We start from the raw sequence: 27,488 nt of genomic DNA, 5'->3' as shown, positions 1-27,488 counted from the left end.
TTATATTAGACACTGTTGTACATCCTCCAGAGAGTCAGAGTGTTGATCAGTGCTGTGTGTTGTGTTGCAGTGGGAGGGGAGAGCAGCAGTCCAGACTCCCCAGTGTCTCCCAAATAACAGAACTGGAGAGACCTGTGACAGAAGAGGAGTACTGGGGGAAGAAATACAAACACCTTTGTCTGACATATCAAAATGTGGAGTGTTTTCCCATTGGAAAGACGTCGCCCAGATGTCCTTTGGGTGGTGGACCATTCTTGAAACACACAGGAATCCCAACATCGTTGCAGTTCTTTACACAAGCCAGTGCTCCATGCACCTGTTACCAGACCCTGTTCAAAGACATTTATATACTGCATCTTGCCCGTTCATCCTTTGAATGGCACACAATCCATGTCTCAATATCCTTATTTAACCTTCCTCCTCCCCTTCATCTACACTGATTGAAGTGGATTTAACAAGTGACATGAATAAGGGATCATATCTTTCACCTGGATTCACCTGGTCAGTCTATGTCATGGAAAGATCAAGTGTCCTTAATGTTTTGTACACACAGTGTATAACCTAACACAGTGTATGTCCACAGTGACTTGATGAGTAATACATTAGATTATTGTTCTGTTGCTGTTGAGACAACTGTTTTGTGTTAGAGAGGAGACTAGTTAGAGACAACTGTTTTGTGTTAGAGAGGAGACTAGTTAGAGACAACTGTTTTGTGTTAGAGAGGAGACCAGATAGAGACAACTGTTTTGTGTTAGAGAGGAGACTAGTGAGAGACAACTGTTTTGTGTTAGAGAGGAGACTAGTGAGAGACAACTGTTTTGTGTTAGAGAGGAGACCAGATAGAGACAACTGTTTTGTGTTAGAGAGGAGACTAGTGAGAGACAACTGTTTTGTGTTAGAGAGGAGACTAGTGAGAGACAACTGTTTTGTGTTAGAGAGGAAACTAGTTGGAGAGACAACTGTTTTGTGTAGGGGTTAGAGAGGAGACCAGATAGAGACAACTGTTATGTGTAGGGGTTAGAGAGGAGAGTAGTTAGAGAGACAACTGTTTTGTGTTAGAGAGGAGACTAGTTAGAGAGACAACTGTTTTGTGTAGGGGTTAGAGAGGAGACTAGTTAGAGACAACTGTTTTGTGTAGGGGTTAGAGAGGAGACTAGTTAGAGACAACTGTTTTGTGTAGGGGTTAGAGAGGAGACTAGTTAGAGACAACTGTTTTGTGTAGGGGTTAGAGAGGAGACTAGTTACAGACAACTGTTTTGTGTAGGGGTTAGAGAGGAGACTAGTTAGAGACAACTGTTTTGTGTAGGGGTTAGAGAGGAGACTAGATAGAGACAACTGTTTTGTGTAGGGGTTAGAGAGGAGACTAGTTAGAGACAACTGTTTTGTGTAGGGGTTAGAGAGGAGACTAGTTAGAGAGACAACTGTTTTGTGTAGGGGTTAGAGAGGAGACTAGTAACAGAGACAACTGTTTTGTGTAGGGTTTAGAGAGGAGACCAGATAGAGACAACTGTTTTGTGTAGGGGTTAGAGAGGAGACTAGATAGAGACAACTGTTTTGTGTAGGGGTTAGAGAGGAGACTAGATAGAGACAACTGTTTTGTGTAGGGGTTAGAGAGGAGACTAGATAGACAACTGTTATCTGTAGGGGTTAGAGAGGAGACTAGTTAGAGAGACAACTGTTTTGTGTAGGGGTTAGAGAGGAGACTAGATAGAGACAACTGTTTTCTGTAGGGGTTAGAGAGGAGACTAGATAGAGAGACAACTGTTTTGTGTAGGGGTTAGAGAGGAGACTAGATAGACAACGGTTATCTGTAGGGGTTAGAGAGGAGACTAGATAGACAACGGTTATCTGTAGGGGTTAGAGAGGAGACTAGATAGAGACAACTGTTTTGTGTTGGGGTTAGAGAGGAGACTAGATAGAGACAACGGTTATCTGTAGGGGTTAGAGAGGAGACTAGATAGACAACGGTTATCTGTAGGGGTTAGAGAGGAGACTAGTTAGAGAGACAACTGTTTTGTGTAGGGGTTAGAGAGGAGACTAGATAGACAACGGTTATCTGTAGGGGTTAGAGAGGAGACTAGATAGAGACAACTGTTTTGTGTAGGGGTTAGAGAGGAGACTAGATAGAGACAACTGTTTTGTGTAGGGGTTAGAGAGGAGACTAGATAGACAACGGTTATCTGTAGGGGTTAGAGAGGAGACTAGTTAGAGAGACAACTGTTTTGTTTAGGGGTTAGAAAGGAGACTAGTTAGAGAGACAACTGTTTTGTGTAAAGGTTAGAGAGGAGACTAGATAGAGACAACTGTTTTGTGTAGGGGTTAGAGAGGAGAGTAGTTAGAGAGACAACTGTTTTGTGTTAGAGAGGAGACTAGTTAGAGAACTGTTTTGTGTAAAGGTTAGAGAGGAGACTAGATAGAGACAACTGTTTTGTGTAGGGGTTAGAGAGGAGAGTAGTTAGAGAGACAACTGTTTTGTGTTAGAGAGGAGACTAGTTACAGACAACTGTTTTGTGTAGGGGTTAGAGAGGAGACTAGTTACAGACAACTGTTTTGTGTAGGGGTTAGAGAGGAGACTAGATAGAGACAACTATTTTGTGTAGGGGTTAGAGAGGAGACTAGTTAGAGACAACTGTTTTGTGTAGGGGTTAGAGAGGAGACTAGTTAGAGAGACAACTGTTTTGTGTAGGGGTTAGAGAGGAGACTAGTAACAGAGACAACTGTTTTGTGTAGGGGTTAGAGAGGAGACTAGACAGAGACAACTGTTTTGTGTAGGGGTTAGAGAGGAGACTAGATAGAGACAACTGTTTTGTGTAGGGATAAGAGAGGAGACTAGATAGAGACAACTGTTTTGTGTAGGGTTTAGAGAGGAGACTAGACAGAGACAACTGTTTTGTGTAGGGATAAGAGAGGAGACTAGATAGAGACAACTGTTTTGTGTAGGGTTTAGAGAGGAGACTAGACAGAGACAACTGTTTTGTGTAGGGATAAGAGAGGAGACTAGATAGAGACAACTGTTTTGTGTAGGGTTTAGAGAGGAGACTAGACAGAGACAACTGTTTTGTGTAGGGATAAGAGAGGAGACTAGATAGAGACAACTGTTTTGTGTAGGGTTTAGAGAGGAGACTAGACAGAGACAACTGTTTTGTGTAGGGATAAGAGAGGAGACTAGATAGAGACAACTGTTTTGTGTAGGGGTTAGAGAGGAGACTAGATAGAGACAACTGTTTTGTGTAGGGGTTAGAGAGGAGACTAGATAGAGACAACTGTTTTGTGTAGGGGTTAGAGAGGAGACTAGATAGAGACAACTGTTTTGTGTAGGGGTTAGAGAGGAGACTAGATAGACAACGGTTATCTGTAGGGGTTAGAGAGGAGACTAGATAGAGACAACTGTTTTGTGTAGGGGTTAGAGAGGAGACTAGATAGAGACAACTGTTTTGTGTAGGGTTTAGAGAGGAGACTAGATAGAGACAACTGTTTTGTGTAGGGTTTAGAGAGGAGACTAGATAGAGACAACTGTTTTGTGTAGGGGTTAGAGAGGAGACTAGACAGAGACAACTGTTTTGTGTAGGGATAAGAGAGGAGACTAGATAGACAACGGTTATCTGTAGGGGTTAGAGAGGAGACTAGTTAGAGAGACAACTGTTTTGTTTAGGGGTTAGAAAGGAGACTAGTTAGAGAGACAACTGTTTTGTTTAAGGGTTGGGAGAGCAGGCGGAGCCCACCACCACCACTACTACTACTACTACTGGTACTACTACTACTAACACTACTACTAATACTGCTACTTCTACTACTAATACTCTAGGACAGCAGTTTGAGAAGACCAGAGGAAGTGATGGAGCATCAGTCTGAATGCAGATGTCCATATGACTGGGGCGGCAGGGTAGCCTAGTGGTTAGAGTATTGGACTAGTAATCGGAATGGTTGCAATTTGTGGGGAATTTATATTTGATGAGACCATTTTCGATGTTTAGGGAGGCTAGGTTGTATCCCATCTCAATATTAGACTGTTTTTAATAAAGATTGTAACGAAAATCCTGATAAGAAGAGTTATAATTCTGATATAGGTTTAAAGGTTAGATTAAGGTTAAGGTTAGATTTGATTAATAATGGGTGAAGAGTCGGATAAACATTTATAATAATGTTGGTTATGTGTCTATTCATATGATAATCTGGTAAACCTTTATAATAAGGTTAATTATAAGTCTATTCGTATGATAAATCTGATAAACCTTTATAATAAGGTTAGTTATAAGTTTGTTCATATTTTTGTTTTTTTATGTTTGATAAAATTAGATGTAGATTTGAATGTATAATATTTAATCAAAGGGAGGATTGTTGTAGGAAATTATAGTTGAATTGATTAATTATGTATACATTTAAATTAGAACCATTTATTTTAATACTATTATGTTATGGTATTAAATGTATGGGTTCTTGGTTAAGCTGTTCCTGAAAATGTAAGTAAAACAAATTAATTGTCTGTACCTTGCGGGTTTAAGGGAGGGGGATGGCATATATCTTTTCAGACAGATAAGAATGTTTGTTTGATGTTCCATTAGTGGAGAAACGTATATCTTTTAGACAGATTGGAATGTTTGTTTTATGAGGGAGTAGAAGACAATTTCCAGACCTGAAGACACTGCGCTATTGTGTGGATCGGAGAGGGTGTGAGAAACTTATGACGTCATTTTATGTTCTCTCCTTAAAATGTAATGTTCTTTGTATTTTGAGTCAGTACTCATCAAGAATAAATGCTGAACTTGTTTTTAAGACTGGTCTCGATCTATTTCTTGCAAAATGATACATTTACAACTTATTATGAAATAGAGAGAGTGAATTTGGTTTTGGCTACAAAACATATAGAAATTTAGAATTCCTCTAACAATTGGTCCTTCGATCCCGGATCTAAATACCCCTCCCTCCCTGTTATCTGGAGGTAGTACGCCGAAAATCGTGCACGGACGGGAGACACCCGTTTACTAAAAAAGTCCTGGCCTCCGAATTGAGGTTAAAATTCAGGCCTGCGTATTATCACAGAATAAAGGGAGGGTGACTAGATACAACGAACATTGCTTTCCCAGTCGGCGATAAGGTCAGTAATCTCTATTATTGATTAAGAGGGAATGACTTAAATTATCATAGGGTGGATTTAAGTTGTTCTCAGATTGAAAGTCAACTCTCCAAATAGGCTATGCTTGGAGCGACATTTTAGTTCAAAGTCCTATAGGAACAGCGACTTACTGTATATTCCTACAGTGATCACTGTATACGGGTGAAAACTATTGTCAGATCGAGCGATGAATGGACGGGGGGTCTTTCCGGTTTTTAGTAGTCTGTGTTCTTGATAGTGAAAAGTGATTGTGTGGTTGAGGTGCCGGGGAAGAAATGGAACAGGTGATTTTATACCATCAGCTTTCAAGAATAGACACTGCAGGATTGGTTTTGGGACTGGCCTCGATCCATTTGTCTTCGGTCAACTTTACAAGTAGGCTATGTTTGGAGCTTTAAGTTAAAAGTCCTATAGGAACAGTGATTATTGTATACGGGGGAGTTAAATGTCAGATTGAATAATGTATCCAGCGGAGAGACGGAACAAGTGACCCCATAGATATATAGTTCTTGATAGACACTGCAGGTTGGTAGTCTTTATTTAGATTATGGTATGGGGAACAATTGAGTTGCTTTTCCGTTGGTCATTTTCAATCAACTCAGATTAAGCTATATTTGGGGCGACATTTTAGTCCAAAGTCCTATAGGAACAGTGATTACTGTATATTCAAATCAAAATCAAATCAAATGTATTTGTCACCTACACATGGTTAGAAGATGTTAATGCGAGTGTAGCAAAATGCTTGTGCTTCTAGTTCCGACAATGCAGTAATAACCAACAAGTAATCTAACTAACAATTCCAAAACTACTGTCTTATGCACAGTGTAAGGGGCTAAGAATATGTAAATAAAGATATATGAATGAGTGATGGTACAGAGCAGCATAGGCAAGATACAGTAGATGGTATCGAGTACAGTATATACATATGAGATGAGTATGTAAACAAAGTGGCATAGTTAAAGTGGCTAGTGATACATGTTAGTATTGGCTAGTATATACATATACATATGAGATGAATAATGTAGGGTATGTAAACATTATATTAGATAGCATTGTTTAAAGTGGCTAGTGATATATTTTACATCATTTCCCATCAATTCCCATTAGTAAAGTGGCTGGAGTTGAGTCAGTGTGTTGGCAGCGGCCACTCAGTGTTAGTGGTTGCTGTTTAACAGTCTGATTGTCACGTTCTTTCAAAATCAAACCCAGAAGCAGACCAGGACAAGGAGAGTAGGAAGAAGGTGAGTATTTATTTACAAGTGAATGTGAATGGGCAGATATATCCAGGTGGCATAGCGGGCAGCGGTGGTGAGTTGATGGGAGTAAATAGGGGGATCCAATGGGGTAGCGGAATCCTCCGACGACCAGGCGGGAATATGGGGTAAATGATCCGGGTGAGTAACTGAAGACAGAACAAACGGAGGTAAGTTTAAGGCAAGCAATACGTGAAAAACAACAAAACAAATTCTATCCAACTTGAGGCTGATACTATGGCACAACATACTGTTCATGGCTAACGATCCGGCAGGGAATGGATGTCAGGTCAGAGCTTTTGAAGGGGAGAGGTGATGATCAGGACAGGTGTGCAGATTACTGATGGGATACAGGTGCGGGTGAACATCGATCTCCCAACAAGCTAATTCGCCCGGCAACAAGACAGGGTGCGTTCCAGGACACCAGAAACACACTCCAGGACAGAAACACAGACTCAGGAAGCGGGATTCGTGACACTGATGGCCTTGAGATAGAAGCTGTTTTTCAGTCTCTCGGTCCCTGCTTTGATGCACCTGTACTGACCTCGCCGTCTGGATGATAGCGGGGTGAACAGGCAGTGGCTCGGGTGGTTGTTGTCCTTGATGATCTTTATGGCCTTCCTGTAACATCGGGTGGTGTAGGTGTCCTGGAGGGCAGGTAGTTTGCCCCGGTGATGTGTTGAGCAGACCTCACTAACCTCTGGAGAGCCTTACGGTTGTGGGCGGAGCAGTTGCCGTACCAGGCGGTGATACAGCCCGCCAGGATGCTCTTGATTGTGCATCTGTAGAAGTTTGTGAGTGCTTTTGGTGACAAGCCACATTTCTTCAGCCTCCTGAGGTTGAAGAGGCGCTGCTGCGAGTCTCAGTCAATTCCATAGCGCTGGTAGTATAGTGGTGAGCGCAGCAGTCTTACCAACGGCAATCCACGGTTCGATTCCCAGCCGAGGAGGTTAACTAAAACTGATATTAGAGTGAAATTCACATATTTGCATGTTTTGCCGGAAAAATACGGTCACCAGTGTTTGTCTAAATATAACTGAACGTTTATTATGTGTTTTAGATTGAATAAAAAATAAATAAAAAAGAAGGCATTAAAAATAATGGTGAGACAATTGAGGTAATAATATGCTATTTTGCCCAAAATGATCTGGGGGAATAATGTATTGAGATGGGAGTCGTATTTAAATAAATGTATCATAGAAGAGAAAGTCACCTAAAGTTAAATGTAGGGAATAACGGAGAGATACGATACAATTTCATGCTATCCGGACGTTATAGCTATTTATGAATCGACTGACATATGATAAATTTAGCACAAAACATGGTACGTTTAAATGTTAGAGTATGGTAAGTTGAGAAGTTGGGTTGGTTTTACTTTGATGATTAGAATTTAAGACTGAACGCAATCTGAATAGGGAATATATATATTTTACAGAGGCAGGCAGATGTGTGATGACGTTTCACGTTTAACAACATCGTTCCTCAAATTTCAACCGAGAAAAGGGGTTGTGGCATTTAGAGGAAAAATGAGTGCATTATAGTTTAGAGTTACTTTTCAAAAGTGGCCAGAAGTTCCAGATACATTTCATTTAAAAAAATGAGAAGTATCGTAAAGATGCCACAGATTGCAACGGAAGTGCCAAGTACTAAATGGGCTATATAGTGCAACGCTTTGGACTATAAAATAGGTAAGAATAGTTTAATCGTAAAAAGTTGTGATTGTTTTTCCGAGTATTCATTTTTGGTTAGGTAACGCCTGGGAATTCGAACTAGAAGTTAACGTATCCTAGAAAACACTATCTATTTTTCTCTACTTTTCTTTACGGGGAAAAAGTATGTCTTGTCTTAAAGGGACAGTGCACGTCAATCACAGTGGTTTGAGTGTATGGCAGTGTATAAAATATTGTGGGACGACAATTTGAAGATAGACTGAATGAGTTACATGAAACATCAAGAGATTTAAAACAAACGATGTGAAGGGATTATCAGAATTATTGGGTGTCGTTGTAGTAGTAAAAGTTTGGGTTAAGGGATTTCCCTGTTCCCAGTGACAAGGTATTTTAAAGGTGTACACTCACATATGCTAGTATGAGTTTTAATTAGACAAGTGAATAACGTATTGGGAATAGAGTTGTAATTAAAATACTAAATCAAAGACGAGACAGTTACTTAGAGCAAAATGGATTCTAAATGATAACAAAGAGACAATTACGATTTATGCCCAATTTAGAGATATTGGCTGGGGTGGTAAATTATAATTCAGGATTTGAACAGATGTGATAAATTAGGTTTGGTTAATCGAACAACAATTATTTACAATTAATTGAAAGTCGTTACGGATTGAGCCAAGGTTGAGAGCTCGTTGATGACATCACTCGCGAGGCACTTTTGACGCCACGGACTGCATTATTGTTGAGTCACTTTTCAGAAGTTGATAAAAATGTCGAAATACATTTTTAAAAGGAGTATGTAAGTCGTCAGGAAAGATGCTAAAAACTAGCAGCTGATTCGCTAGGTGGGTATCATTGATTTGTGGCGTTTATCTGGACTGTAATTAGGCCATGAGAAAGAGAGATTGAATGTCTGAATCGTAAAACATTGTGATAATGGATTCTGATGGTTATTGATTCTTGGTTTGATCGTTTATGTAACACCAGTGAATTTGAGCACTGTTTCCATTATGTGGAACAATGTTAGGGTATTAATGTGGAAAAGCAACCTCTATAGTAAAACATAATTGTATATGTTTTGGGAAATTAGCTAGGTTGAATTTGGTTATTTGAGCTTTTCCCCTGATACATAAACATTGATATTTGGGTACTGAAGATTGGTTATTCTAGGAGTTGATTTAACTTAATTAAGCATTTGTTCTGGTGTGTTTGAGTAGGATTCTTCATACCCGGACGGATGGAAGTTATCTAAAATATGTGAGTTGAAGGAGCCAAGGGAAAACGCGTTTACATTTTTAGTAAATATCTGGGATTAGGATTTCTTACACTGAGAAATGTACAACATTTGCGGCAGAAGGGAAAAAGTAATACAATAATGTTATCGGGTAAATTGTATCTAAGGGTAGCATGTTCATTTAAGTAAACATATACATTGACGTTGTTTAAAACTTATGATTAATGAATTGAGTTAAAGGGAATCATCATTAGGTTTAGTTTATAGATCACTTTTGAGTTTCTGAATCGAATTAGCATAGTGAATGCTAGTTAGGCGTGTTGTGTTCTTCTGGGAAAATTGATGTTTAGGAGTCTCAATTTTAGATGTTTCCTGGGATTATAATCTTGGGGAGAATGAGGCCATAAACGACCAAATTAAAACAGGTCTGCAAGTATATACACATAAAACCATTGTTAGGACTATTTGTTTTAGTGCAAAGGTATTTTAAAGAGGCACGCTCACATATGGAACTTTATGCGTTTTTAGTTTATGAGTTTTAATTATACAAGTGAATTTTTTATTTTATTTATGACCTATTGATCTTATCGTGACTGTCTTCTGAGGTCTGATCAGCCTCAGGGGAGAGTCATTTGTATAATGAATGTGGTCATATTAAGTTACTAGTTTTAAGGTAAATTCATTATAATGGAGTTTTGGTTAGGGGTTTAGAATTATTGTTTGAATCACTGAAAAGAAAGTGGTTCAGGATTCTGTTTTACAACATTAGCTGTAAAGTTTTGAATGGGCTATTAATGATTTGGTATTGTAACAGAGAAAAAGTCATATTTATCATTGAGAATAAATAGGGAAGATAAGATACGATTAAGATTAAGATAAGATAAGATTGAGGTTTGGATAGGAGATAGATTAAGCCAATAGGGCAGGGAATTTTTAGGGGTGATAAATTACTGTAGATAAGGTATTTCACACTTTGCAACACATATTAAATTCATGTTATTGTCAGATAGAATACTGAGGGTCCCTGGAGGACAGGGCTTGTTAGTGTAGGAAGGATTTTTAATATGGTTAGGATTTATTAGACTTTGTTCGATTATTAGAAGTTTTTAAATAGTATTACATTTAACAGGAATATAGGACATCTGTGATGATTTAGGATCATTGTAAGTATTAAGATAGATTGATTAAGGAAATGTAAGGACTTTAGAGAAAAGCCACTCATAGACATGTTTTTTCCAAAATCAATGATTTTAGAGAAATGGGTTACAGTTTAAATTGGTAAATATATATATTTAAGAAAATATATAAGTAGCACAGATAGTTCTTAAAGTAGATAAGAAACTTGACAGAGTATTGTTACAGGATTGACATGAATGGACGCCCAAGGGAGAATTGGACATGTGGAAAATTAAAAGGGGCTCCTACACGATGATGTCAGACATTAGGATAATTTATTAATCTTACCTAAGTCATTGTTTAAGAGTAGGCAAGGTTGTTACCTGGGCAGAGCCAGGTAACAAAGGGGGATGGGTAAATTGTGTTCTAGGATAGGATGTGACCTACGGGATAATTAACTAATAAAATACAAAAATTCCGCTAATAATCAGAACAAATGAAACTGTTTGTTAACCAAACCTGTATGTCCAAGATTTATGAATCCACTCGCCCAGTATGGAAGAAGGTAGAGTAGAGTGAAGATGAGAGTTTTTGATTGTAATCAGGAGAGAGGGATTTATTGCATAAAGATATGCTTAACCCTTTAAATAGAAATGAAGGAGGATCTAGGGTTGTGGTATGGAGATGACCAGGTCTTGGTCGACACCCTAGTACGGTTCTGGGTAGAAGAGTTTAGTTTCTGTACAACACTTTGAGATATCAGCTGATGTACGAAGGGCTATATAAATACATTTGATTTGATTTGATTTAGGCCGGTATGATAAAGCTGTTCACGAAAGCAGGAATGCCAGATAATGACAGTTGTATTGATTTGCACTATTTAAATCCCCAGGTTCCTCCCTTTACAGTGACCGAAGGAGATTATTACCGTTTGGCCCGGTACAGTACTCTTGGGAAATGATGTCAGGACGAGGTTTTACCAACAGATTGGACAGGATTATGCTCCATTGTAATGCCTTTGACACTCATTCAACACCAAGACATGAGTATAGCCAAATGGGAGAAAAGAGCTATTCCATCCGGGTCTCTTATTGACAAAGTACACATTGATAATATTGGGGTTCCAAGGGGGTGCCAGATGAGTCAAAGCAAGAAATCAGATCATTGCAGGATTAGAGTTAAGCATTTCCGGGGGTCTACTCTCAATAAGAACGTGGACTGGATTAATTATATTTATGATATTCAACAGCGCTTTAACACACGGGTTGGCAGAAAACTCTGGGGTGGATACTTCTCTGACTGATTGGTTTGATAGTACGTTTGGAAAATGGAAAAATGTTATGATCCCTGTGTTATGGGCTACATTCACCTGTGTGACTGTTTTAGTTTTAGGGGCTGTTGTCTAATTCCCTGTGTATGAGGCCTTATTTCCAGGACTCTGGGATTAATCTATGACAATAGATGGTGCGGTATGGGCCGATTCCAGGTTCTGACCCGTTCTGACTCCGGAAGCTCGGACGTGAAGGGCGACTCCGACAGCGCCGGAGTGACGGGCAATTCCAGCAGCTCCTGGCTGACGGGCTGCTCCGGCAGCTCAGGACAGACGGGAGACTCCGGCAGCTCAGGACAGACGGGAGACTCCGGCAGCTCAGGACAGACGGGAGACTCCGGCAGCTCAGGACAGACGGGAGACTCCGGCAGCTCAGGACAGACGGGAGACTCCGGCAGCTCGTGACAGACGGGAGACTCCGGCAGCTCGTGACAGACGGGAGACTCCGGCAGCTCAGGACAGACGGGAGACTCCGGCAGCTCAGGACAGACGGTAGACTCCGGCAGCTCAGGACAGACGGTAGACTCAGGCATATCAGGACAGACGGGAGACTCTGGCAGCTCAGGACAGACGGGAGACTCTGGCAGCTCAGGACAGACGGGAGACTCTGGCAGCGCTGGACAGGCGGGAGCACCTGGAGGAAGGAGACGGAGACACAGCCTGGTGTGTGGGGCTGCCACCGGAGGCCTGGTGCGTGGAAGAGGCACCGGATAGACCGGACTGTGAAGGCGCACTGGAGGTCTCGAGCACCGAGCCTGCACAACCCTACCTGGCTGGATACTTCCCCTCGCCAGGCCAGTGCAGCAAGGTGGAACAGACGGCACTGGGCTGTGCTGGCAAACCGGGGACACCGTGCGTAGGGCTGGTGCCATGTTCCCAGGCCCGAGGTGACGCACAGGAGACCAGTTGCGCTGAGCCGGCTTCATGGCACCTGGCTCGATGCCCACTCTAGCCCGGCCGATGCGAGGTGCTGCGATGTAACACACCGGGCTATATTGACAACCAATAACACAAGACAAAGAACAGACCAGAGTGTTAATCTGATACTATAAAAACTACAGGCCTTGTGAACAGCAGTGTGTCTTCTTCAAGGCTACAAATTAAATCAGTTTCTTTACATTTATCAAAACTCTCCCCAAATGTTCTCAAGGTAGGTTGTATTATGATGTCATATGTTCTTCACATTCTACTGAATGTATATTCCATAGAACCCTGCCTCCTGACACAATATCCTGTATCTGACATAGAGCCCAATGCTGGTTATCACAAACAACGACAATAATCATTTGATCAGAGAAAGACCAATAACAAAACAACATTATTTACGTTAATCAGATCTTATTGGTTCCCACAGTCCCTCCATGAGGGAGGCTTGAGTGACAGGAGAAATCTGATTGGTCCTGTTTGTTCTGTATATAGTGATGTCATCTACCACACAGAACTCACCTCTCTGTTTTACACCATAGTCTCAGGATCACGGTATTTACAATGTGAGACCCAGGAGGACAAGCTGAAGAGGGAGGTATCAGCTGGTGAGCTTGGTAAGTATGAGAGAGTCTGGAGGAGAGAGGATTGAATCAGGGAACATGAGTGATGTCATTCAGTTTTTCAGACTAATTCATTTGTAACGTATCTAATATTGTCAATAGACCAGTTGATGATTGGTTCAGCTCAGATAACTGTTGACTGGAGGAAATAATTACTAATAATTGTACCACCTCCATCAAATGATAATGTCTTTATAGACACACTATTGAATAGATTAATACATTACTTATTCAAACAACCAATTACATATGTTAATTGCTTTCTGTCAGAGTTGAAGATGGAAAAAGAATTAAAAGAGAAATTAAGACAGGAGATGAAACAACTAGAGGAGAAACTAGATGATATGACCCAGGAAGTGAGAAAGAAAGACAGACAACTGGATGATATGACCCAGGAAGTGAGAAAGAAAGACACACAACTGGATGATATGACCCAGGAAGTGAGAGAGAAAGACACACAACTGGATGATATGACCCAGGAAGTGAGAGAGAAAGACACACAACTGGATGATATGACCCAGGAAGTGAGAGAGAAAGACACACAACTGGGCGATATGACCCAAGAAGTGAGAGAGAAAGAGAGACTCCTGGAGGAGAAGAACCAGATAATGGAACAGAGGGACAGACTATTAGAAGAGAAAGACAAACTACTAAAGGAAAAAGACCTTCAACTAGAGGACAGGAACCACAGACTGGGAGAGAAGGACAGACTACTGGAAGAGAAAGACAAACTACTAAAGGAAAAAGACCTTCAACTAGAGGACAGGAACCACAGACTGGGAGAGAAGGACAGACGACTGGAAGAGAGAGACAAACTACTGGAAGAGAGAGACAAACATCTGGAGGGAAAAGAAAATGAACTAAAAGAGAAGAAGATTGAACTAGGAGACAAAGACAAAAAACTGAAGGAAAAGGACCTTCAACTAGAGGACAGGAACCACAGACTGGGAGAGAAGGACAGACTACTGGAAGAGAAAGACAAACTACTAAAGGAAAAAGACCTTCAACTAGAGGACAGCAACCACAGACTGGGAGAGAAGGACAGACTACTGGAAGAGAAAGACAAACTACTAAAGGAAAAATACCTTCAACTAGAGGACAGCAACCACAGACTGGGAGAGAAGGACAGACTACTGGAAGAGAAAGACAAACTACTGGAAGAGAGAGACAGACGACTGGAAGAGAGAGACAGACGACTGGAAGAGAGAGACAAACTACTGGAAGAGAGAGACAGACGACTGGAAGAGAGAGACAAACTACTGGAAGAGAGAGACAAACATCTGGAGGGAAAAGAAAATGAACTAAAAGAGAAGAAGATTGAACTAGGAGACAAAGACAAAAAACTGAAGGAAAAAGACCTTCAACTAGAGGACAGGAACCACAGACTGGGAGAGAAGGACAGACTACTGGAAGAGAAAGACAAACTACTAAAGGAAAAATACCTTCAACTAGAGGACAGCAACCACAGACTGGGAGAGAAGGACAGACTACTGGAAGAGAAAGACAAACTACTGGAAGAGAGAGACAAACAACTAAAGGATCGAGACCTTCACCTAGAGGACAGGAACCACAGACTGGGAGAGAAGGACAGACTACTGGAAGAGAAAGACAAACTACTGGAAGAGAGAGACAAACAACTAAAGGATCGAGACCTTCACCTAGAGGTCAGGAACCACAGACTGGGAGAGAAGGACAGACTACTGGAAGAGAGAGACAGACTACTGGAAGAGAGAGACAGACGACTGGAAGAGAGAGACAAACTACTGGAGGGAAAAGAAAACGAACTAAAAGAGAGGAGACAGGAAGTAGAAGAGAGGAGACAGGAAGTAGAAGAGAAAGACAACCTACTAGAGGAGAGAGAGAACCAGTTAAAAGAAAGAGACAAACAGGTGGAGGATGTCAACAATGAAAATGCTGAACTGGGTGAGATTATTCACACCATTAATACATTTAGTCTTCTGTACTTTCCTCAATTCTCAGGTTATTGTCGACTCTCCACTGAGTTGTGAATATTGTTGTCAATCACTTCATACTTTCCCTCTGCATCATATTTCTGTCTAAAGTCTTTAACACAGAATTCAGATCCTAGTCCTCCTTTGTTATTTCAGCTCAACAGATATGTGATGTGAAGACTGAGGTAGAGAGACTGAGAAGAGATCTCAGCCCAGATGACTGGTGAGGGAGATATGTGATACTTAACATTTCAGTAGAAACCCAGAACTCCCCTTCAGTAGGTCTATGTGCCTTCATGTGTCACTGAGGTAAATGTTCTCATTCTAAATGGTTGTTCTATTATTTTAGAACATGGAGAGCTGTCAGAAACAGGTTCCATCCTCCCAGTCAGGAGGAGAGACAGCATGGAGGTTCCTCTAAACAGTGAGTTATCAATATTGTCCTGTTGTCTCCTACTGTTTCTAGTCTATAGTGGTCCATCCTTCACTTAGTGAGTTATCAATATTGTCCTGTTGTCTCCTACTGTTTCTAGTCTATAGTGGTCCATCCTTCACTTAGTGAGTTATCAATATTGTCCTGTTTCTAGTCTATAGTGGTCCATCCTTCACTTAGTGAGTTATCAATATTGTCCTGTTGTCTCCTACTGTTTCTAGTCTATAGTGGTCCATCCTTCACTTAGTGAGTTATCAATATTGTCCTGTTGTCTCCTACTGTTTCTAGTCTATAGTGACCGTCCTTCACTTAGTGAGTTATCAATATTGTCCTGTTGTCTCCTACTGTTTCTAGTCTATAGTGGTCCATCCTTCACTTAGTGAGTTATCAATATTGTCCTGTTTCTAGTCTATAGAGGACCATCCTTCACTTAGTGAGTTATCAATATTGTCCTGTTGTCTCCTACTGTTTCTAGTCTATAGTGACCGTCCTTCACTTAGTGAGTTATCAATATTGTCCTGTTGTCTCCTACTGTTTCTAGTCTATAGTGGTCCGTCCTTCACTTAGTGAGTTATCAATATTGTCCTGTTGTCTCCTACTGTTTCTAGTCTATAGTGACCATCCTTCACTTAGTGAGTTATCAATATTGTCCTGTTGTCTCCTACTGTTTCTAGTCTATAGAGGACCATCCTTCACTTAGTGAGTTATCAATATTGTCCTGTTGTCTCCTACTGTTTCTAGTCTATAGTGGTCCATCCTTCACTTAGTGAGTTATCAATATTGTCCTGTTGTCTCCTACTATTTCTAGTCTATAGTGGTCCATCCTTCACTTAGTGAGTTATCAATATTGTCCTGTTGTCTCCTACTGTTTCTAGTCTATAGTGGACCATCCTTCACTTAGTGAGTTATCAATATTGTCCTGTTGTCTCCTACTGTTTCTAGTCTATAGTGGTCCATCCTTCACTTAGTGAGTTATCAATATTGTCCTGTTGTCTCCTACTGTTTCTAGTCTATAGTGGTCCATCCTTCACTTAGTGAGTTATCAATATTGTCCTGTTTCTAGTCTATAGTGGTCCATCCTTCACTTAGTGAGTTATCAATATTGTCCTGTTTCTAGTCTATAGTGGACCATCCTTCACTTAGTGAGTTATCAATATTGTCCTGTTGTCTCCTACTGTTTCTAGTCTATAGTGGTCCATCCTTCACTTAGTGAGTTATCAATATTGTCCTGTTGTCTCCTACTGTTTCTAGTCTATAGTGGTCCATCCTTCACTTAGTGAGTTATCAATATTGTCCTGTTGTCTCCTACTGTTTCTAGTCTATAGAGGACCATCCTTCACTTAGTGAGTTATCAATATTGTCCTGTTGTCTCCTACTGTTTCTAGTCTATAGAGGACCATCCTTCACTTAGTGAGTTATCAATATTGTCCTGTTGTCTCCTACTGTTTCTAGTCTATAGTGGTCCATCCTTCACTTAGTGAGTTATCAATATTGTCCTGTTGTCTCCTACTGTTTCTAGTCTATAGTGGTCCATCCTTCACTTAGTGAGTTATCAATATTGTCCTGTTGTCTCCTACTGTTTCTAGTCTATAGTGGACCATCCTTCACTTAGTGAGTTATCAATATTGTCCTGTTGTCTCCTACTGTTTCTAGTCTATAGTGGTCCATCCTTCACTTAGTGAGTTATCAATATTGTCCTGTTGTCTCCTACTGTTTCTAGTCTATAGAGGACCATCCTTCACTTAGTGAGTTATCAATATTGTCCTGTTTCTAGTCTATAGTGGTCCATCCTTCACTTAGTGAGTTATCAATATTGTCCTGTTGTCTCCTACTGTTTCTAGTCTATAGTGGTCCATCCTTCACTTAGTGAGTTATCAATATTGTCCTGTTGTCTCCTACTGTTTCTAGTCTATAGTGGACCATCCTTCACTTAGTGAGTTATCAATATTGTCCTGTTGTCTCCTACTGTTTCTAGTCTATAGTGGTCCATCCTTCACTTAGTGAGTTATCAATATTGTCCTGTTTCTAGTCTATAGTGGACCATCCTTCACTTAGTGAGTTATCAATATTGTCCTGTTGTCTCCTACTGTTTCTAGTCTATAGTGGTCCATCCTTCACTTAGTGAGTTATCAATATTGTCCTGTTTCTAGTCTATAGTGGACCATCCTTCACTTAGTGAGTTATCAATATTGTCCTGTTGTCTCCTACTGTTTCTAGTCTATAGTGGTCCATCCTTCACTTAGTGAGTTATCAATATTGTCCTGTTGTCTCCTACTGTTTCTAGTCTATAGTGGTCCATCCTTCACTTAGTGAGTTATCAATATTGTCCTGTTGTCTCCTACTGTTTCTAGTCTATAGTGGTCCATCCTTCACTTAGTGAGTTATCAATATTGTCCTGTTGTCTCCTACTGTTTCTAGTCTATAGTGGTCCATCCTTCACTTAGTGAGTTATCAATATTGTCTCAAACTGTCATCAATCTTGATATTCTCTATTTTCTCCAATAATCTATATTTCACTATGATGTTTAATGTATTTGTAGTTTGTTTATACTATGTTTTAAATGTGTCTCTGAGTCAGTATGTTGACCAGTTCTCTATGTTGTGTTACAGTGGGAGGAGAGACCTCAGATACAGACCCCACACTTCCACTGAGGAGGAGACACAGCATGGAGTTACCTCATCCATATAGTGAGTTATGGATGTAGATGATATTATATTATATTAGACACTGTTGTACCTCCTCCATCTAGTGAGTTATGGATGTAGATGATATTATATTAGACACTGTTGTACCTCCTCCATCTAGTGAGTTATGGATGTAGATGATATTATATTAGACACTGTTGTACCTCCTCCATCTAGTGAGTTATGGATGTAGATGATATTATATTAGACACTGTTGTACCTCCTCCATCTAGTGAGTTATGGATGTAGATGATATTATATTAGACACTGTTGTACCTCCTCCATCTAGTGAGTTATGGATGTAGATGATATTATATTAGACACTGTTGTACCTCCTCCATCTAGTGAGTTATGGATGTAGATGATATTATATTAGACACTGTTGTACCTCCTCCATCTAGTGAGTTATGGATGTAGATGATATTATATTAGACACTGTTGTACCTCCTCCATCTAGTGAGTTATGGATGTAGATGATATTATATTAGACACTGTTGTACCTCCTCCATCTAGTGAGTTATGGATGTAGATGATATTATATTATATTAGACACTGTTGTACCTCCTCCATCTAGTGAGTTATGGATGTAGATGATATTATATTATATTAGACACTGTTGTACCTCCTCCATCTAGTGAGTTATGGATGTAGATGATATTATATTAGACACTGTTGTACCTCCTCCAGAGAGTCAGAGTGTTGATCAGTGCTGTGTGTTGTGTTGCAGTGGGAGGAGAGAGCAGCAGTCCAGACTCCCCAGTGTCTCCCAGTGTGTCTGAACTGAGACTGGTGCTGCTGGGGAGGACTGAGGCTGGGAGGGGTGCAGCAGGAAACACCATCCTGGGCAGAGAGGAGTTTGGGGCCCAGGCCAGCCCCTCTGCAGTGACCCAGAGGAGTAAGAGGAGAGAGGGGGACGTGTGTGGGAGACGGCTGGTGCTGGTGGACACTCCAGACTGGTTCTGTCCTGGACTCTCTCTGGAGGAGATGAGACAGGATGTGGGGCTCTGTGTCCGTCTGTCTGCCCCGGGACCCCACGCCTTCCTCCTGGTCATACCAGTGGAGCCCTCTAAGGGGGAGGAGAGAGGGGTGCTGGAGAGAATAGAGGAGATGTTTGGGGAGGGTTGTTGGGAACACACTGTGATTCTATTCACCCATGATGATGGACTGAAAGAGCAGAGCATTGAGGAGTTTCTCCAAGCAGGAAGTCAGGACCTCCAGCAGCTTGTAGAGAAAAGTGGGAGCAGGTACCACGTCCTCAACATTAAGGACAGGGCCCATGGCACTCAGGTATCAGAGCTGCTGGATCAGGTAGAGGAGATGGTGGCAGGAAACAGAGAGAGATTCTACAGCAGTCAGACCTACCAGGAGGCAGAGGACCAGGTTAGAGAGATGGAGGGAAAGATCCAGAGAGAGAGAGGAGAGAGGAAACAGAGGGAGGAGAGAGACTTGAGAGAGAGGCTTCAGAAGGAGTTGCAGGATTCTCTGATAAAGATGGAGGGAGTGATCCAGGAACATGAGGGAGATATCAGAACACTCAGTGAAAGAACCAGTGAACTGGAGAGACAGGTGAAAGAAGAGAGGGATGAGGAGAAGAAAAGAGAGCTGGAGAGGGAGCTGAAGAGGGAGTCTGATAGGAGGGAGGAGATGGAGAGAAAGCTGGAGAGATTTAGAGAGAAGAGAGAGAATGAGAGGAGGGAGATGGAGGAGAGACACAGACAGGAGATGGAGAACTATGAAGGAGATGCCAGAGTTGAAGCAGAGAGAAACCTGATGAAGATAGTCCTGCCTGAGTTACAGAGGAACATCATGATCTCACAGACAAAGATACAGAGGGAGTTCAGCAGACAGATGGAGGAGAAGAATAGACAGATGAAGGAGAAGGATAGAGTGATTGTGGAAAGGGATGGAGAGATAGAGGGACTGATAGAAAGACTGTGGGAAATGTGTAAATGAGTTATTGTAACTAGCCTGAAGAAGTGCTGGGATACATGGAGATGTAGAAGAAGAGAGAGGAAGAAGACAGGGAGAACTGATGAAGATCTGAGGAATGTTTGGGCAGATGTAACCTAGTTCACCATTTCACTGAATTGGCCTGACAACGAGGTTAGAGATGAGATTACTTTTTCATGGAGGGATTGGAGAAGCTAGAGATAATAACATTATATTTATCTGACAATGTAAGAACTACCTGATAGTCTGTCCTGTGATGAGTGTCATGGTGGGAAAACAGGTCAGAATACTGTCTGATCCTGTCTAGAACAACCTGATAGTCTGTCCTGTGATGAGTGTCATGGAGGGAAAACAGGTCAGAATACTGATCCTGTCTAGAACAACCTGATAGTCTGTCCTGTGATGAGTGTCATGGAGGGAAAACAGGTCAGAATACTGATCCTGTCTAGAACAACCTGATAGTCTGTCCTGTGATGAGTGTCATGGAGGGAAAACAGGTCAGAATACTGATCCTGTCTAGAACAACCTGATAGTCTGTCCTGTGATGAGTGTCTGAGGGAAAAGGGAGGTCTGAAAGATATTGATGTTTAACACAGAACAAACCAACGTGATTATTGACCTGTGATGAGTGAATGGAGGGGTTGTGGGGGTCAGAATACTGATCCTGACTGAGAACAACCTGATAGTCTGTCCTGTTTGATGAGTGTCATGGTGGGAAAACAGTATTTAGAATACTTCCTGTTCCTGTTTCATGTTGAAACCTTTAGTCTGTCCTGTGATAGTTTCATGTTGGGAAAACAGGTCAGAATACTGATCCTGTCTAGAACAACCTGATAGTCTGTCCTGTGATGAGTGTCATGGAGGGAAAACAGGTCAGAATACTGATCCTGTCTAGGTCAAAATCTGTACTTCTGCCCCTGAGCAAGGCAGTTAACCGAATGATCTCTGGGCGCTGAAGACGCGGATGTCGATTATGCCCCCCCCCACCTCTGATTCAGAGGGGTTGGGTTAAATGCATAAGACACATTTCAGTTGAATAAATTCAGTTGGAAACCCCCTTTTACAGTGTCTAGATTATTTTGGTTAGGTCAGGGTGAGGGGGTGGTCTGTAAAGATATTGATGAGGGTTTTTGTCACAGGTTTTTGTCCAACTAGATTATTGACCTTTGCACTGCAGGGTTTTTGAATGGAGGGGTTGTGGGGTCAGGAGGTCCTGTCCAGGGTTTTTGTCCTATCAGAGTTTGAGAACTCTAAAGATCTGAGTCCTGAGACTTTTAGTCCCAGTGTTTTTGAGGAGGTCTTTTGTCCAGAGAACCATTTTGGTTTTTACCTGTCTAGGGTTTTTGTACTGTCTGTTTTTGTATTCAAGGGTTTTTTCATGTTTAAACTTTTGTCTCCTACTTTTTGTATTTTCTATGTTGGTGTTTTGTGGTTCTCAATTAGAGGCAGCTGTTTATCGTTGTCTCTGATTGGGAACCATATTTAGGAAGCCATATTCCTTGGTTAATCTGTGGGTGATTGTCTATGTGATGTTGCATGTTTGCACGCAGTGTTGTTAGTGGTCATGTTGTTGGTTTGTTTAGTGTACTTCGTGTTCATTCATCTTACATTAAAAATATATCTTCACATCACGCTGTGCTTTGGTCTCCTCACTACGATGATGGTGACAACAGACCAGACTCCACATGGTTTCTAACCCCAGACTCTGAAGTGATTGTACAGACATGTGGAATATAAATGAGGTCATTAAGACAGAGACTAAAAGTCAACATTGTCACTACTTTTGGTGTTCTGTTATTATTTGTAGTGGGTGAGATATTTGTCTATTGTATTGTTGACCAGGATTAGCGTGGGTCAAGACACTGGAATTCCTGAAACCGTAAATAATATATAATAATTGTTTGTGAAGTTTCTTCTGATGAAAGTTATACATGTTAATTTAAAGGCAGTTGTCTTCAGAACATCAATGAATCATATTCTTGATTTCCTGTCTGACTCCCTGTAACACACACAGTCTATTCAGGACAGGGGGGGGGGTTGTGTGTGTTGAATGCTGGGGTTTGTGTGATGACATTATACACAGGCATGTCTAAGTCTAACACTGGCTCTCAGACAGGAAGTGGCAGCCACACCTTAACAATAATACATGCTTTTTATACAGAGCTTTTCACTGAGGCTCACTGCACGTTACATGGAATGGTAACTACTACATTCAACATCAACTAACCTCTCAACTAACCTCTCTAACTAACCTCTCTCTAACTAACCACTCTCTCTCTCTGGCCCTGAGAGCTCTCTCCATCTCCACCAGGACTCTGAAAAGAGACATTCTGTACTGGCGCCATTGGATTTAAATAGTGTCCCCATAGTGCCAGAATGATGTTTCTATGTACTGTAGTTGAATGTTAGCTCGGGTACCTGACTTTCTGCTTTCAGTAATGCTATTTAGATGTAGTTTTTCAACAACAATCTGGCTAAAAGCCCATCTTCTGGCTCACAGGTTTGGTTCAGACAGTCATGTTTTCAGTGCTCTGTAACGTTCTGATCTGTCAAGCAGAGTTTGTGCAAAGCAAAGTTTCAGCTATAAATTCAGCCACCAAGTGGAGCATCTTGTAAAACTCCTCTAATGTGTTTATTCTAACCAATCAGAATCAGACCTTACAGAGGAAACACAGAGAGCTGTCTGAGACCTGGGGTCTGCTCTGCTCTCTACTACACCATGCCCCTTACCCTGCTCACACACACACACAGAGAGCTGTCTGAGACCTGTGGTCTGCTCTGCTCTCTACCACACCATGCCCCTTACCCTGCACACACACACAAACTTTCTCTCTTTTGTTCTCTCTATTTCTCACTCACACTCGCCCACAGAGAGAGGAGAGGGAGCAGAGTTCATAGTGCCCACCAAACACACACACACACACACACACACAACTCCTGAATACTCCAAACACACACACACCACCAAAAAACACAACTCCTCCTGAATACTCCAAACACACACACACCACCAAATCACAACTCCTGAATACTCCAAACACACACACCACTAAAACATAAGTGATGGAGATGAGGGAGGTGAATGTGAGGGAGAAGGAGAAAGGAGGCATTATTAGGCATTATTAGAAGCATGTCAGTTACCCAGTAAATGAACAGTGGTGAAATGTGATCCTCATACTAGTCGTACAGATCAAATCTCCATAGGTAATCATAAAGCAGAGGGAATGGCTGAGGCGGCTGCCTTGGTGAGAGAAAGTGTTAGAGAACCACATGTAAATATTGCGGATTCCGGAGGAGAAATTGGCTAAATTTGCCACAGGAAAACATATTTTGGGTTGAAGATTCTAGGAGAAATGACAGAGGAATGGATACTAAAGGTAACACATTTAAATTATATGACACAACACTCTCAGAAGGCCTTGGGGGTTTTAAATCATGAGACATTTTATGTGGTTTAATTTTGAAATAAATGTAGATTTTATGTCGTCTTATTCTGGAATAGGATTCTTGAATGGAAGGGTGGAGGGGTCACAAGGAATTAGTATAGGTGTTACCTAACCTAAAATGAACTGGGGTCACAAGGAATTAGTATAGGTGTTACCTAACCTAAAATGAACTGGGGTCACAAGGAATTAGTATAGGTGTTACCTAACCTAAAATGAACTGGGGTCACAAGGAATTAGTATAGGTGTTACCTAACCTAAAATGAACTGGGGTCACAAGGAATTAGTATAGGTGTTACCTAACCTAAAATGAACTGGGGTCACAAGGAATTAGTATAGGTGTTACCTAACCTAAAATGAACTGGGGTCACAAGGAATTAGTATAGGTGTTACCTAACCTAAAATGAACTGGGGTCACAAGGAATTAGTATAGGTGTTACCTAACCTAAAATGAACTGGGGTCACAAGGAATTAGTATAGGTGTTACCTAACCTAAAATGAACTGGGGTCACAAGGAATTAGTATAGGTGTTACCTAACCTAAAATGAACTGGGGTCACAAGGAATTAGTATAGGTGTTACCTAACCTAAAATGAACTGGGGTCACAAGGAATTAGTATAGGTGTTACCTAACCTAAAATGAACTGGGGTCACAAGGAATTAGTATAGGTGTTACCTAACCTAAAATGAACTGGGGTCATGAGGAATTAGTATAGGTGTTACCTAACCATGAGGAATTAGTATAGGTGTTACCTAACCATGAGGAATTAGTATAGGTGTTACCTAACCTAAAATGAACTGGGGTCATGAGGAATTAGTATAGGTGTTACCTAACCTAAAATGAACTGGGGTCACGAGGAATTAGTATAGGTGTTACCTAACCTAAATTCAAATTGTACCATTACTTTAGGAGATTATTATTTCTGTAGAGAGTTATAAAGAGTTGTAATTCTAAGATGATTAGTTATTCAAATGTGTTTATTTTTTATTTAACATTTAACAAAAGGTTAAGGTCATAATTCGTCATATAGTCAATGTTTGTCTGAATTTCCTGAAACAGAAAGGTAATGAACTTTAACTGTTGTTGTGATCTGTGCTTTGTTGAGGTTATCATGGAAGGTGACGTCAGATCGTGTCTTCATGCATGGTAGGAATAATTTGTCCATAGACAGTGTGTGTAAACCTCAAAACCCTCCCTCACCGGCTGAAGAAAGAGCGACAAAGGCGCGCAATGAGAGACGGTGACTTTACCACTTTTGTCTGAGTCCATAAACCAGGAACAGAGTGCTGAGAGTCTGTGTGGAGTGAGTGTGGAGAGAGAACAAGTTCAGGTGAGAGACTTGTGTACGTGGGAGAAACCGATGTATCTCCTTGGATATTAAAATCGGGACATTATCAAGGGCCATGAAATGTGACAGGCAAAAGTGACATGTGCCGTTGGGAAAATGAACTGTAAACGATATCTGAAGAAGACAGGCTGGAATGATAAGTGCCGGGTGAAGGAAAGGGGGGTGGTATACACCCTGCTAACTATTTAAACTAACATGCATTGAGATACTGATCTGAACAGGGACAAGGGGGGGCTGTAATGAGAAGAGTTATGACCGACAATAAAAGGTGGTTTATAAATGTATGTTCTAACAGGGATGATGTGAGCCAAGTTAATAATATAAATGTATGTTCTAACAGGGATGATGTGTGCCAAGTTGATAAGCTGGAATTTGAGCCTCACTCTCAGAGTAAGCATTGAGTTCAGTCACTCTACATTCGGGTTGGATCATTTATCAAATGCTTTAGTTGTGATTGGGATGCAGCGAGAGAGAACTGCTGAAGCACGATGAAGGGTGGGGGCGCTGATCACATTAATGTGGCAGAGAGTGTCTCCAGAAACGTATCTCTAAGTGTCGTCCTGAGGGGAGGTGGTTTGTTTGGGGGAATCACTGGATGACAGCTTGGGACGACCATGAAAGTTGTTTTGTTTCACCTTGTATTCAGAGTTATTATGTTACATGACATCAACCAGTGGTGCTGAGTTATTATGTTACATGACATCAACCAGTGGTGCTGAGTTATTATGTTACATGACATCAACCAGTGGTGCTGAGTTATTATGTTACATCACATCAACCAGTGGTGCTGAGTTATTATGTTACATCACATCAACCAGTGGTGCTGAGTTATTATGTTACATCACATCAACCAGTGGTGCTGAGTTATTATGTTACATCACATCAACCAGTGGTGCTGAGTTATTATGTTACATCACATCAACCAGTGGTGCTGAGTTATTATGTTACATCACATCAACCAGTGGTGCTGAGTTATTATGTTACATCACATCAACCAGTGGTGCTGAGTTATTATGTTACATCACATCAACCAGTGGTGCTGAGTTATTATGTTACATCATCAACCAGTGGTGCTGATCAACCAGTGGTGCTGAGTTATTATGTTACATCACATCAACCAGTGGTGCTGAGTTATTATGTTACATCAACCAGTGACATCAACCAGTGGTGCTGAGTTATTATGTTACATGACATCAACCAGTGGTGCTGAGTTATTATGTTACATCACATCAACCAGTGGTGCTGAGTTATTATGTTACATCACATCAACCAGTGGTGCTGAGTTATTATGTTACATGACATCAACCAGTGGTGCTGAGTTATTATGTTACATGACATCAACCAGTGGTGCTGAGTTATTATGCATCACATCAACCAGTGGTGCTGAGTTATTATGTTACATCACATCAACCAGTGGTGCTGAGTTATTATGTTACATCACATCAACCAGTGGTGCTGAGTTATTATGTTACATCACATCAACCAGTGGTGCTGAGTTATTATTTACATCACATCAACCAGTGGTGCTGAGTTATTATGTTACATCACATCAACCAGTGGTGCTGAGTTATTATGTTACATCACATCAACCAGTGGTGCTGAGTTATTATGTTACATGACATCAACCAGTGGTGCTGAGTTATTATGTTACATCACATCAACCAGTGGTGCTGAGTTATTATGTTACATCACATCAACCAGTGGTGCTGAGTTATTATGTTACATCAACCAGTGGTGCTGAGTTATTATGTTACATCACATCAACCAGTGGTGCTGAGTTATTATGTTACATCACATCAACCAGTGGTGCTGAGTTATTATGTTACATGACATCAACCAGTGGTGCTGAGTTATTATGTTACATCACATCAACCAGTGGTGCTGAGTTATTATGTTACATCACATCAACCAGTGGTGCTGAGTTATTATGTTACATCACATCAACCAGTGGTGCTGAGTTATTATGTTACATGACATCAACCAGTGGTGCAAGTTATTATGTTACATCACATCAACCAGTGGTGCTGAGTTATTATGTTACATCACATCAACCAGTGGTGCTGACATCAACCAGTGGTGCTGAGTTATTATGTTACATCACATCAACCAGTGGTGCTGAGTTATTATGTTACATCACATCAACCAGTGGTGCTGAGTTATTATGTTACATCACATCAACCAGTGGTGCTGCTGAGTTATTATGTTACATGACATCAACCAGTGGTGCTGAGTTATTATGTTACATCACATCAACCAGTGGTGCTGAGTTATTATGTTACATCACATCAACCAGTGGTGCTGAGTTATTATGTTACATCACATCAACCAGTGGTGCTGAGTTATTATGTTACATCACATCAACCAGTGGTGCTGAGTTATTATGTTACATCACATCAACCAGTGGTGCTGAGTTA

General features: G+C 41.0%; 1 protein-coding gene and 3 long non-coding RNA genes across 6 annotated transcripts in view; 2 read left to right on the top strand and 2 right to left on the bottom strand.

Annotated features, from left to right (window-relative positions):
• The window catches only part of LOC127907417 (trichohyalin-like), a 37,703-nt gene extending 16,923 nt beyond the window's left edge, over window positions 1-20,780 (top strand). The window contains exons 7-8 of the mRNA XM_052462666.1: window positions 18,259-18,336; window positions 19,061-20,780. Coding sequence (XP_052318626.1) covers window positions 18,259-18,336; window positions 19,061-20,286 — 1,304 coding nt within the window. The 3' untranslated portion in view covers window positions 20,287-20,780. The remainder of the gene's footprint in view (window positions 1-18,258; window positions 18,337-19,060) is intronic.
• Window positions 174-1,628, bottom strand: LOC127907170 (uncharacterized). The gene is made up of 3 exons (XR_008063573.1): window positions 1,464-1,628; window positions 1,292-1,377; window positions 174-1,209 (listed from the first exon to the last, which is right to left on the bottom strand). It is a non-coding gene; the product is annotated as an uncharacterized LOC127907170 (long non-coding RNA).
• LOC127907166 (uncharacterized) lies at window positions 1,639-4,773 on the top strand. The gene is made up of 2 exons (XR_008063567.1): window positions 1,639-1,776; window positions 2,277-4,773. It is a non-coding gene; the product is annotated as an uncharacterized LOC127907166 (long non-coding RNA).
• LOC127907164 (uncharacterized) lies at window positions 13,753-15,047 on the bottom strand. 3 transcript variants are annotated; one of them, XR_008063561.1, is made up of 4 exons: window positions 14,922-15,047; window positions 14,622-14,816; window positions 14,181-14,348; window positions 13,753-14,012 (listed from the first exon to the last, which is right to left on the bottom strand). It is a non-coding gene; the product is annotated as an uncharacterized LOC127907164 (long non-coding RNA). The 3 variants fall into 3 exon arrangements; XR_008063563.1 differs by having other exon boundaries at window positions 13,760-14,012; window positions 14,622-14,711; window positions 14,922-14,936; XR_008063562.1 differs by lacking the exon at window positions 14,922-15,047 and adding an exon at window positions 14,817-14,831 and having other exon boundaries at window positions 13,761-14,012; window positions 14,622-14,711.
• Window positions 20,781-27,488: the final 6,708 nt, after the last annotated feature.

The sequence above is a fragment of the Oncorhynchus keta genome, chromosome 14, assembly GCF_023373465.1.
Source record: "Oncorhynchus keta strain PuntledgeMale-10-30-2019 chromosome 14, Oket_V2, whole genome shotgun sequence".
Taxonomy (NCBI): domain Eukaryota; kingdom Metazoa; phylum Chordata; class Actinopteri; order Salmoniformes; family Salmonidae; genus Oncorhynchus; species Oncorhynchus keta.
The sequence above is the reverse complement of the archived record's forward strand: the minus strand, read 5'-3'. Positions and strand labels throughout refer to the sequence as shown.